The sequence below is a fragment of the Erithacus rubecula genome (genome assembly GCF_903797595.1).
Source record: "Erithacus rubecula genome assembly, chromosome: 17".
In the NCBI taxonomy this organism is placed as follows: domain Eukaryota; kingdom Metazoa; phylum Chordata; class Aves; order Passeriformes; family Muscicapidae; genus Erithacus; species Erithacus rubecula.
Window position 1 is genome coordinate 8,379,728 of NC_136669.1, and position 13,142 is coordinate 8,392,869.

Here is a 13,142-nt window from a genome sequence, read left to right on the forward strand (position 1 = left end):
GATGGGGAGGTGTGTGTTCTCTGGCTGCTGTCACACAGCAGTTGGTACTGCTGGGCCAGGGCCATGAGGAATTTCTGCCTTTCGGTGTGTTTTCGGGTTTTATTGAGTATTGTGGTTTTTAATATTCGTATGTGTTTTAGAAAATGCTCTGTGTATGGTGATACAGAGTATTCTTTAAAGAAATGTTTCTCTGTAAGCAAAAGGCCTTTAGGAGTCTAAGGCTTTCTGAGGATTTTGTGAGAGCAGCTCTGCGTGGTGGGAGGTGTTCTAGGTTGTGTGTGACAGCCTTTGGGCTGTACTTAGAGCTTTCTCTGTCACTTTCCATGACTGCAGTTTTAACAGAAGCAAAATAATAAGCAAAATAATTCCTGGCTTAATATGTTTATACCTTTTTTTTTTCCCCTCTTCTGCTTAATAAAGTAATAATACTAAACTCATAATAATCCTCTTGGGCTTTCCTTCTTCGTTTTAGATCTGAACCACAGTGGTCTAGGATCCCATTATGAAAATTCTCACTGGGGACCAGTCTCTTCAAATAGTGACTCCAGCACAAACTGGGATAAAGTTATCGTAGACGGCTCTGACAAAGAAGCATGGCCATCAATCACTGGCAGTGACCCAGAGCTGACTTCAGAATGTATGGACACTGACTCTGCCTCCAGCTCTGGGTCGGAGCGGAACCTCGTCATCATGGCTTCAGGGAGCACAGGAGAGGGCGATGGCATTCGCAATGGCATCGGACATGGGGCTCAGAATAAGTTTGTGGTTGGTAGCAACAGCAATAATGTGGGCAATGGAAGTATTAATGGGCCGTGGGGGTTGTCCCACGGGTCCTTAATAAGCACATGTCAAGTTTCTGTGGATGCTCCTGACAGCAAATCTGAAAGTAGCAACAATAGAATGAATGCTTGGGGCACCATAAACTCTTCATCAAATGGAGGGTTAAATCCAAGCACTTTGAATTCAAATGGCAACCATGGTGCCTGGTCCATGTTGGAGAACAGTGGACATGCCCTGAAAGGGTCCGTGGGGAGTGGGAGTCCTGGCACAAGCATTCAGTGCAGTACCATAGGTCAGATGGCCAACAGCCAGAGTATTAACACGAAAGTGGGTGGCTCGGCCCACGGTTCCTGGGGAAGCCTTCAGGAAAGTTGTGATTCTGAAGTAAATGGTACAAGGAATGTTTCATTCAGTGGGCAACCTCAAAACCTTAACACTGAAATGAATGGACCAAATAACACTACTAACTTTATGACCTCTAGTTTACCAAACTCTGCTGGTTCGGTGCAGATGAACGAACTGCCCAACGCTGCAGGGCCCGGGGCCTGGCGCGTGAGCACAATGAATCATTCTCAGATTCAGGCCTCTCCAGTGGCAAACGGCACTTCCATCTCTCACCTGAGCAACGGGGAGGCCAAAACTGGCGGCTCTTACGGTACTACCTGGGGTGCCTATGGTTCTGCTTACTCTGGAGACAAATGTCCAGGCCCAAACAGCCAAGCTAATGGTGACACTGTGAATGCAACTCTAATGCAGCCGGGCGGCAGCGGGCCTGGCAGCACTAACTTTCAAATCAACGGGAATAAAGGCGGAGGGGTGTGGGAGGCAGGGACAGTCAGCTCCCAGAACATGCCCTGGGCAAATGGGAACGGTGCTGGTGGCAGCAGAAGAGGATGGGGCAGCCCTGCACAAAGCACCGGCGCCAACATTTCCAACGGGGAATGGAGCAAACTGCCCGGCAATCAGCATTCCAATGAAGGTGTGAATGGAAACAGCAGGAAGTTTACAAATGGATGGAAGTCTACTGAGGAGGATGATCTCAACAGCCAGGGTTCTGCTGCCTCGCAGATGGCTGAGCAGAGCAGCACATGGGCCAAAACAGGTACGGGGGACAGCGAGGGCAGCTCAGAGAGCACCGGGTGCCACGAGGACAGAGCAGCCACGGAAGGGCAGAACCGAGAGAGGAGGAAAGTCGACCAGCACACGTTACTCCAAAGCATAGTGAACAGAACTGACTTAGATCCACGTGTCCTTTCCAACTCTGGTTGGGGACAGACTCCAATCAAACAGAACACTGCCTGGGATACCGAAACATCACCGAGGGGTGAAAGAAAAACTGACAATGGGACAGAGGCCTGGGGGGGCTCTGTGACACAGACTTCCAGCTCAGGGGGGTGTGTGGATAGACCTAGCCCTAATAATAACGATACCTCATCTGTATCGGGGTGGGGAGATCCAAAGTCTGCTACAAGGTGGGGAGACTCCAAAGGGTCAAACAGCCAAGGGGGGTGGGAAGAAGATTCTGCTGCTACAGTAATGGTCAAGAGCAATCAATCATGGGGAAGTGGCAAAGAGGAAAAGTCATCCTGGAATGACACACCGAAGATGAAGCAGGGATGGGGAGATGGACAGAAGGCCAGCCAAGGATGGGCAGTGTCTGCTGGTGATAGCTGGGGTGAAAACTCTAGAAGTAACCACTGGGGTGAGGCAAAGAAATCCAGTTCTGGAGGCAGCAACAGCGACAGGTCGGTGTCTGGTTGGAATGAGCCAGGTAAATCAAATTCTGTTACTTGGGGAGGCAACAATGCAACCCCAAACAACTCTTCAGGATGGGATGAGCCTGCAAAGTCTAATCAGAACCAGGGCTGGGGAGACCCTCCGAAATCCAATCAGCCTCAAGTCTGGGGGGACTCATCAAAGCCAATCAACTCTCCTGAGTGGAACAAACAAGATGTTGGCTCTTGGGGAGCCCCGTCTGCCACGAACAAGCCCCCAGGGTCTGGCTGGCTGGGGGGGCCAATGCCAGCCCCAGCAAAGGAGGAAGAGCCCACGGGCTGGGAGGAGCCGTCCCCCGAATCCATACGCCGCAAGATGGAGATTGATGATGGAACTTCTGCTTGGGGTGATCCAAGCAAATACAACTACAAAAATGTGAATATGTGGAATAAAAATGTCCCTAACAGTAGCAGCAGTTCAGACCAGCAAGCACAGGTACATCCGCAGCTACTGTCTTCAAGTGCCATGTCTAGCAAGGAGAGCAGTTCGGGTTCTGGTAAGCCTGGCTTTTACCCAAATTTGTGTTTTCTATTGATTATAAAGCACTTTTTTAGCCTTGCTTCTTAGAACAGTGTTTTAGTTTCAAAGTGGAAAGGGCAAAGTGGCGATGAAGTGCAGTTTCTAATTATTAACAAAATGAACAGCATTGCCACAGAGCATTGATGGTTTTGTGTAGATTGGAAGATTGGCTCTAGTTTTAAATAACTGCAGTTAAATGGGCTAAACAGCTCTGATTGAATTCTGGGGAGTGGGAACGCAGAGAAAATACTTAAAATAGTGTCTGAGGATTGAAATATTTTCCTAAATTATTCTAAACCAGCTAAAATTTAATTTTGCTAATGAGCCTTCAAAAAAAAGAAACGTTGAGCTTCTGCAGAACAGAATGGAGGGTGAGGGGTTTATAAGGATTTGCTATCAGACTTTCTGGTCTTATGGCTCCATGAAGAGTTTATAATGATTTTGGAGAAGAACTTAATGGCATGTAGGAAATATTTTGTGCTGTGTCTCTTTTTCAAGTGCCAGATGGGGTCACTCCCATGTAACAAGCAGCTCTTAGCTTAGTATCTTAGAAATTTGTGTTATCAGAATGTCATTTCTATAAATACAAAATCTGTATTTTTGTGATCACTGTTTTTAATGGAACAGCTTGCAGTTGTAACAATGACCCTCACACAAAATGGAAATACTTGCTCGCGTGCTTTTTACTGTACGTTAAGGATATAGAAAAAGCAAAACACTTGAGTCTCTTTAGGTAGCTTTAAAATCCTGTTCATAACAATGCCAATAACTGCCCCTGCTTTGCAAAGGTTGGGGAGAGCCTTCTGCTCCAGCCACTACTGTAGATAACGGGACTTCGGCGTGGGGAAAGCCCATGGACACTGGTACGAGCTGGGGAGAGCCTGTCAGCGATGCAGGAGGCACTTCTGCCTGGGGCAACACTTCTCTTGGGCAGCAGCCTCCAAATAAACCTGGTGAGTGCTCTCAGAGTGGTGGAGAGGGTGAGACACCTCTGGGGAAGCTTCCTGTTCTTCAGGGGTTTTTATCTTGCAGTAGGCATCGAGCTGTTGGGTGAAGCTGCTCCTGAAATGTTCACTGCTGGGGTTTTTTTTCACCACCAGGGCCTAAATCTATGCAAGATAGTTGGTGTGGAGATGATATGCCATTGAGTGGCAGTCGTCAGACCAGCTGGGAGGAAGAGGAGGATGTGGAGATTGGAATGTGGAACAGCAGTTCCTCACAAGAAGCTAACCCATCGTTGAACTGGCCACCCTACGTGAAGAAAATGCCCACAAAGGTGAGGAGCTGCTTGGGGCAAGGCTTGCTGTCATTTCTGAAAGCTAAGTCAGAAGGGATTAGTGCACTTAACACAGTACACTTCCATTTTCATTCTTTGTGATGTAATTAAAGTAGGATCTGAGTATCACAGGAATTCCTTTCTGTTTTAAGGGAATGATGAAAGGTGGAAATAAGCAAGATGAAACATGGATCAATCCATTCATTAAGCAATTCACAAATCTCAGTTTTTCAGTAAGTATCAGTCTCTGTCTAGCTCTGCTGCCTTTCCACAGGGCTTATTACAATGCACAGACATTGAAATGCTCAATTGCCAAGTGTTCATTTTCATTGTGGTTTTCTTTTTGCTTGTGTTTGTCTCCCCTGTCAGGCATCCCTTTTCTGTGCATTCTCATTACAAAAAGATTTCTTTTTTGATGAAAAGTGGTTTTGAAACCACTACCCACGTGGTCATCCCATAGCCTGATGCTTTACTGCATTTACAGAGGAGTTCTGGTGAGGGAACCTGTTCTTGACTGGATGGCAACTGAAGAGAGGAAATGCTTGAAAATAGCATCTGATGGTCTTGTTTTTCTTTCTTGTATTTTTGATTTGTAATAGTGTGCAGGAATCTCTTTGTTTTATCTAAAATGTATTATTATTAAGTAATTGTGATTTATTTTATTACTTCAGAGAGAATCACCAGAAGAAACCATACAGAGCAATAAGATGGACATGTCTGGAGGTAGGAACAGCAGAACCAAGCTGCACTGTATTGCTTTTCCTTCCATACTCTCTTTTACCTTATATTCTTCTGTAAATAACATTTCTAAAATTATATATAGTGTACATATAGCTATAAATAGTTAAGTATCTGTTTCCCTGAAGAAAAGGAATGTCCTTGTAGAGAAAAGTATTTGTGTGTGTGAGTAATGCTGCACACAGAATCACCTGGTTGCTATAGGGATATTGGCCCTGTATCAAACTAAGCTTATTCATATTTAAATGTGTTAAACTGACAGGAGAGACTGTTATCAGGGTGTGGTAGGTTTGTTTCTTGCAATATAAATACCTTGATTGCCCTCCAGGCACCTCCACTGAGTATAAACAGAAACTTACCAAATCCCACACTGTCTCATTGGGTTCATTCTTGGAAACACATGTTCAGTTCCAAGAACTAAATTAATACTGAACAATTATTTTAGAAACTTTTAAACCTGAGTGTAAAATTACTTGGGAGCAGTTATAGTTTATTTGATTATGTTCACTGTTAAGATTTCTTTAGCAAATAAAAGATAATATAAATCTTAATACATTAATAACAGTATACTATGATGATAGAATATTTAACTAAAAAAATTGCAGAAGTGCAGTTACTCTCTCCAAATTCTGCTTCAAATTGGGTATTTTCACTTTGGGGCTCACAGTCTTTTGGGTAAAGGAATTGTTCTTTGAGTTTTAGGTTTCAATATTAATGGCAAGCCTGATATTTAAATTATTGCAAGTTTAAAAAATTATACATTTTCGGTTTTAAGAGAAAGCTGAGAGTAATATTTGTGTGAAGCCTTGCAAAATCTGTTGGTGCTGATTCCAGTCTCAGTTTTCTGTAGCCATTGGTACAGGGGGCTTCCTTTCCCTTTTCAGTGAAGCCCAGCCAGTCCAAAGCTGCAGTGCTGTTTGTTTTCTGGGTGCCAGGGCAGCTGTCCCCAGGCCCCAGGGTGTTGAGCCACCTCTGTGTGTCCCCAGGGTTATTGCAGGACAAGAGGATGGAGATGGACAAGCACGGCCTGGGCGTGGGAGATTACAATCGTGTGGTTGGCAAAGGCCCCGGATCTCGTCCCCAAATTCCCAAAGAGTCTTCCATGGATCGCGGTCCTTACTTCGATAAGGTCAGCTGGGGACATGGGGACACTGCTGGGCTCCTCCACTGCCCCCCCAGGGGTGACCTGTGTGCTCCTGAGCCTTCTGCAGGCCTGAGGGGGGGCTGGGGGCTGGCTGGTTAATCCTTGAGGCAGATCTGTCCTTTTTAACTCCCTGGTACACAGTACTAAGCACTTTCTGTAGCCCCTCACGGTGCCAATGACTAACCTGATCTCTCTTGTTTTCTGCCTATTTCCTGCTGGTGCTGGACTGTCCTGTGACTCTTCCCTTCTGCTCCTGCCATGGTCTCTCCCTTCTGCTTGCTTGCTGGCTGGTTGTTGCGCCTCGGTTTGTCTGTCCCATCAGGATGGCATTGTAGCAGACGAGTCCCAAAACATGCAGTTTATGTCCAATCAAAACATGAAGCTTCCCCCTTCAAATAATGCACTACCTAACCAAGCCCTGGGCTCCCTAGCAGGGCTGGGTATGCAAAGCTTGAATTCTGTTAGACAGGTAAGGCTGCCTGCATATCCTCGGCGTGTTACTTGACAGCATTTAATGCCTTTTGATATAACATTGTAGCTGCTTGTGTGATTGATAGGTGTTTAACTTGTATTGAAATGTGTGGGGTGGGAGAAGCAGCACGAGAGTTTTATTGTCACTGACTGCCCATCCTTTCCCCAGAATGGCAATCCCAGTGTGTTTGGTGTTGGGAATATAGCAGCACAGCCCAGGAGCATGCAGCAGCCTCCAGCACAACCTCTTAATTCATCTCAGCCTAATCCACGTGCTCAAGTGCCTCCTCCATTACTATCCCCTCAGGTAAGTCATACAGAAAACACTGTCTACAAACTATCTAAATGCTGCTTCAGAAAATTGTTCCTTGTTTCTTGGTGAAAACATTTGGGAACATATTTGGCTTGATGAAACCAGGCATCTGCTGACCAGAGATTATAGTATTTTACATATTTGGGACTAAGCAAACCCATTGCAGTCACCTTGGCCCTGGTGTGTGTTGCAGGTTCCAGTATCATTACTGAAGTATGCACCAAACAGCGGTGGCCTGAGCCCACTTTTTGGCCCACAACAGGTAGCCATGTTGAATCAACTGTCCCAGTTAAACCAGCTTTCTCAGATCTCCCAGTTACAGGTAAGCTGGGCAGGCTGGGTGCTGGCTGTGGGTGAGGGGCTGGTGTCTGTGCTGTTCTGACCCCTCCCTGTCTCGCAGCGGCTGTTGGCTCAGCAGCAGAAGGCACAGCCCCAGAGGAACATGCCTTCTGGGGGTCGGCAGCAGCAGGAGCAGCAGGTAAAGATACAAACTCATTCTCTCTTCTACACTCTCCTGATAACTGATAACTTCCCATCCTGAGCTGCATCTCTTGCTGTGACTCGTACTGAAGCGTGCAGGAGTTTGGCAGGATTTAAAGGAGGGACTCAGTGCTGGGGTTTGGCTGTGCAGGATGTACAAAGGTGCATTTCATTCTCTTTCTCAAAACAGGGAAAAACTTTTGCTCATGGATATTGTAACTGCTGTGTTTTTTTTAAGGGTCGATCTCTCAGTATGCAGCAACAGATGATGCAACAGTCCCGTCAGCTTGATCCAAACCTGTTAATGAAGCAGCAAACTCCACCCTCTCAACAGCAGTCACTCCATCAGCCCTCCATGAAATCCTTCCTTGAGAATGTCATACCCCACACTACTCCTGAGCTGCAGAAAGGGCCATCACCAATCAATGCATTCAGCAGCTTCCCTATAGGTGGGTGCCCTGCAGTGTGTGTGGGACACACAGCCCTGCTTTCCACTGCCTCCTCCTGGAAAATGACTGTAACCCTGTCAGCACTTCCCAATAATCCCCTGTGGGGTTACCCTTGTTCACCAAGTAACTTTTCCACAGGTACACTCATTCCCTGTGAGTGTCCCTGTCTCAGTGCAGAATACTTTACAGTTTTGAGGAATGACAGGCTCTATTTACTGCTCATTTTTGCCCCCTGGATCCCAAGAGTGATACAAGTCCTGATTCCTGGAGCTGAAGGACTTTAAGGAGTAGAATCCATGCAAAGAATCCATTGATGTAGACACATTTATTGGGTTTTCAGAAATGCTTTCAATGGCTCTGGAATTGCAAAGGTAGAACAAACTGTCACTTTGCCTGGTAGTGGTTTTGTCCAGGAAAGAAAGTTTTTGGCTTTGCATTTTTAAAGAATTGTTGTCTCATTAGGCAAAATGTCTGAACTTTTATAAATACAAATATCTCCTGTTTCTTTCTCCCTACATTTTCAGGCTTCTGTCCAATTTCTACTTCAGAAATTCCAGGCTTGTATATTTTCTTCTTACTTTAGGTCCCTTTTTAATGCTGTCTTACTACAACTGTTTGCCATTGACCACTGTTCCTTACCCCCGTTTCTTTCCTCTCCTTCACGTTTGCTTTTCTTCTCTTTTATTCTAATTGGGTCATTTCTGTTGGGCTGATTGCCTTTGCATTCTCATTGGCCTCTGCAGAGAAGTTTGTTTCCTGGCCATGCAGCTGAGGTCCCTGTGCTTGCAGGCAGAGTGGCACTGGCCAGGACAGTGCCACACTGGGGGTGGCTTGTGGCCAGCCTCAGCCCCAGGCTGCTGCTTCAGAGCTGCTGGTGATAATTGGCATCAATGTCCAATTCTGCTTTCACTCAAAGGCCAAAGCATACAAAGGAAGTTTTTTAGCTATTGGAGACACTGTGTTAGTTCTAAGGAAGGGCATGTTTCACTTTCTTGCCAAACTCTGTGCTGGGGGATTGCATACTGCCCAGATCAGGCTCCTTTGGGTTTCATTCCTGGAGCTGGAATTGTTGTATACTATTCCATAGTTGCTTTCTCACATGAATCATGGCCATGTCTCAGGAGCTTGCAGTATGTGTAAGGTTGCTTTGAGATCCCCCAGGAGACACAGGAATTGTTTGGGGTCCCTCTGTACAGTGATACCAGCACACAGAGCCACTCATCCTCACATAAAGGCTTCAGGGTAGGAAAAGCATGTTGCTGGAATTTCTTCTCCCTGTAGTGAAGAATTAAGTCCAGAGGAAAGCTGTGTCACCTCCCAGTGACTTGGGGCTAGAGCACCCTCTTCTCTCCCTGACCAGTTTTACAGTCACATCCCAGTTTATTACATAATTAAGTATTTCTATTAATAAAAATAATCTTTATCTGGCAAATAGTGAATATAACTGATACAACCAATAACTAATACTGAGTACACTATAACTAATAGTATAACTGGTATAACTAATATAAAATCTTCCACAGTAGGATATCAAAAATTACTTTTGAGAAGAGTGTTTAAATTATGGCTTATGTCCAGGGACTGGTATCCATCACTCAGCCCACACATCTCCCATACAGAGCTGTGCCTGCTGGGGGCTGGCATTGGCCTGCTCACAGATGTGCCCCTCTGCCAGCTTGGGGTCATTCTAACCCATCTCTTAGAGCTCTGGTCTCTGCAGCTTCTCCAAAGGTAGGAGGAAGGTTGCTGTGGTGCAGAGTTACTGCTCTGACAACAGCAGAATGCCAGAGGGAGGTGTCAGAAACAGGATCAGTTGGACTTTCCCTTTTATCTGTTTGAGCTATTGATGGTTGTTATATTTCTTAACTCCATCCTGTTCCAAGCACTTTTTGTATGGCTTTTCAAGGGGAGGCTTTTCTGGCACCAACTCCTGTTCATGCCTTTAAGAAAAACAAACTAAAACCCCTCAAAAAATAAACCAGTTTCTTTATGGCTGTGCAAGTCCCTGTAGGAGCAGGGGGAAGCCCTTGTTTGCAGTGCTGAAGGAAGGTGTTTCTAGGAGACATTGGAGAAGTTCCTTTGTGTCTCTGGCCTCAAGCTAAACAGTTGTAGTGGTTTATTTTCAGAAAAGAAGTAAATAGATGTGAAGGGCTGGAAAGGTACCCAGGTAGAGTTGTGAGTTCAGGATTCTTACAGACTTGGAAAGGGAGCAGGCATGCCAAGGTCAAAAATGTGGGCACCTTGTCCAGGCCCTGAAGAGCTGGTTCTCCCAGGTATTTGAGTTGATTTGGGTTGGCATTGTTTTGATTCTCTGGCAGAGAAGCATCTGGGAGTACAGACCACAGCTATAGCAGGTCAAGACTAGTTCTGTTTGCCCCATATTTTAGGTATTTACATTTTAGTTTCTCTTAACTTGCTAATGTTTTCTTTCACTGACATTTTTTGCATGAGGACATGAGCTGAGAACTTGGGAGTGCTTTGCATTGCTCAGCTTAGCTTCTGTGTGCAGAGAGTTCCCTGGTTTAAGTGCTAGAATGTTCCTCAGAACCAGAGCCTTGGAAGCATGACATAACCACAGTAATGTGCTCTTCAGTGCTTTCTGGGACAGCAGTGGTGACAAGCAGAAGAAGTTCAGTCTGTATCTCATAAACTGTGTGTGCTTTCAGGAATGAACTCAAACTTGAATGTAAACCTGGATATGAGCAGTATTAAAGAGCCACAATCTCGGCTGAGGAAATGGACTACAGTCGACAGCATTTCTATGAACACATCCTTAGATCAAAACTCCAGCAAACATGGTATGTTCAGCCCTGAGCAGCACTGGTGCCACATCAGCCTGGGCTTCTGCCTGTCAGTGCAGTTTGCAGTGTTTGGGCTCTGGTTATAACTCCTGGGTCACAGTTTGTATTCTGTCTGTGCCAACGTGCTGCTTGTCTACCACAGCAGCCACAGCTTTGCTGACTGCTCACAGAATGATCTTGTGATGAGATTAGTAGAAACATTCTACAGAATTCATTTTTCAACCAGACTTTTCTGTAAGTGTGACTGTTGCTACTGGCATTACCTTAATCTCCTGTGGAATGCTTCATATATTTTTAAGCCAAAAGCTTGGTTTTCAAGTTTTCTCTCCCACCACCCTTCTGTCCTAAGGTGATTTTGGGGGATTTACCACATTCTGGGCATGGCTGACATTTTTGCTGACAGGTTTTGGTTATGAATGTCTGTGTTTGCATTCTAAAACTGGGGAGTGCTTAGAAGGGCTAGACTTGGTACCATTACTGTCCTTATTCTTAGAGGAGGTGAACTTGGTTGCTTCGTGTTTCATTCCAGTAATCAAGATTCATATGACATTTCAACTGTTTCAGTTGCTTGAAATCTCATCCAGTTAAAATTCGAGTCTCTAGCCCAAGAATCTGTGTCTAAAGATAGTTACAAATGTCCCCAGTCTCCTGTTACTGTTCAGTCTCAGATTGTGGGGTATTTTTAGGTGCATCAGCTGCTTTGCTGCTCTGAGCTGCCTCTGGTGCCATGGCCTGGAGTGGCCATTCCCTGCAGCTGAACCCATCCCACTGTTGCCACAGGCAATGCTGAGATTGCTTTACCTGAAGGTGATGTTTTCTGACCAGAGCTAGGAATTTCTATATCATGGAACCCCTGGTTCCCTCAGAAATGCAGCAAAACAGCTTTACTGTCTGATAACTTTTAAAACATTCCTTGCTCTGTCTCCAGGGATTTTTTTTTTTTTTTTTGCCTTTCAAGAATAGGAATAGAATCCACAGAGCTTTGCAGTAGCTAAAGATCCTTCACATGTTGTAGCTGTTTCTTTCACGAGCTCTCCCACCACAGAACCCCGTTAGTCAAGTGGGGTCCCACAGAATGCTCTTACCCTCTGGAATGAATGCTTTACTTCAGTTGAATGTGTTACTTTGAATATATGTACTGGTTTAGTGAAGGGATTTCACGGGAGATTATTCTTAAAATTTCTCCTGAATTACTGGGACATATTTCATTTTGAGTTATACACTCCTGTAGGATCTCCAGTATTACTTGACATCACAAGGGGACAGTGTGTTGCTATATATTTCATGAATGATTTACAAGGACATGATAGTAATTATATCTATAATTACATAGGGATATAAAAAACAGACAGGAAAAATATTTGACTACTTTTTTTTGTTGTTTTTTTCCCCCTAATCAGGTGCTATTTCAAGTGGTTTTAGGCTGGAAGATTCTCCGTTTGTTCCTTACGACTTCATGAACAGCAGTAACTCTCCAGCCAGTCCTCCCGGCTCCATTGGGGACGGCTGGCCCCGTGCCAAATCGCCTAATGGCTCTAGCAGTGTTAATTGGCCCCCAGGTACAGCCCAGCCCCTCCCTCCCCTGCCCGGGGCTTCTCCCGGATTCCTGGAGTGTTCCTAGCAGATGGGAATGGAGAATGGGAGTTTTATTGTACAGAGAGAAGTGTATCTGCCAGGGAAACCAGGAATTAAATGGATAAAGTGAAAGCTAAATCATGTAAATTAAATGCCTAAAAGGTTTTGGATTTTCAGTCATTAAGAGATGTTTTGTTTAGACAGCTGTTTCCTTTGTAAGAATATAGTGAAAATAAGCTTCTTTCCTGCATCTGTGTTCCTAGAGTTTCGCCCTGGTGAGCCATGGAAAGGTTATCCAAACATCGACCCCGAGACTGACCCTTACGTCACTCCTGGCAGTGTCATAAACAATCTCTCAATTAATACTGTGCGGGAAGTTGACCACCTCAGGGACAGGAACAGTGGTAAGCTCAGCCTGCCTGGGGGCTGTGTGTGACCTTCCCTCAGCCCCACACACACTGCTCTCCTGGAGATGCTTTCTGCTTGCCCCTCTCCCAGTTTATCCCTTGGGTTTCCTCCTTGCTCCTCTCCTGGGTCATGCTCCTTGCTGCCTTGGTTGTCCCTCGTGTTGTGGGTTTGGGATGTGTTTGCTGTTTGCTCCTCTCCTGGTGTATCCCTGGTGGTGTTCCTGTCAGGGCTGGGAGCTGATCCTTGGCTCAGCCCTGCTGCTGATGCAGTGCAGGAGCTGTCCCAGGAATGTGGGCTGTGCTCTGCACGCTGATGTCAGCTGTGCACACCCAGGCTTTGGGAGCAGCAGAGCCTTGGCAGCCCAGCCCTGCTCTCCTGCTGCCACCATGTGCCCGTGGGCTGGGATGGGGAC

The 13,142-nt window shown here is 45.7% G+C and overlaps 2 protein-coding genes across 7 annotated transcripts in view; both read left to right on the forward strand.

Moving 5' to 3' along the window:
* TNRC6A (trinucleotide repeat containing adaptor 6A) overlaps window positions 1-13,142 on the forward strand; it is a 40,808-nt gene that overhangs the window by 25,078 nt on the left and 2,588 nt on the right. For all 6 annotated transcript variants that reach the window (XM_079320350.1, XM_079320351.1, XM_079320353.1 and 3 more), the window contains 13 exons: window positions 473-3,052; window positions 3,864-4,028; window positions 4,176-4,351; window positions 4,504-4,584; window positions 5,023-5,074; window positions 6,076-6,218; window positions 6,874-7,011; window positions 7,211-7,339; window positions 7,418-7,495; window positions 7,736-7,946; window positions 10,613-10,744; window positions 12,148-12,306; window positions 12,586-12,726. In XM_079320350.1, coding sequence (XP_079176476.1) covers window positions 473-3,052; window positions 3,864-4,028; window positions 4,176-4,351; window positions 4,504-4,584; window positions 5,023-5,074; window positions 6,076-6,218; window positions 6,874-7,011; window positions 7,211-7,339; window positions 7,418-7,495; window positions 7,736-7,946; window positions 10,613-10,744; window positions 12,148-12,306; window positions 12,586-12,726 — 4,185 coding nt within the window. The remainder of the gene's footprint in view (window positions 1-472; window positions 3,053-3,863; window positions 4,029-4,175; window positions 4,352-4,503; window positions 4,585-5,022; window positions 5,075-6,075; window positions 6,219-6,873; window positions 7,012-7,210; window positions 7,340-7,417; window positions 7,496-7,735; window positions 7,947-10,612; window positions 10,745-12,147; window positions 12,307-12,585; window positions 12,727-13,142) is intronic.
* Window positions 1-13,142, forward strand: part of DCTN5 (dynactin subunit 5) — a 66,826-nt gene that overhangs the window by 24,862 nt on the left and 28,822 nt on the right. The window lies entirely within an intron of this gene.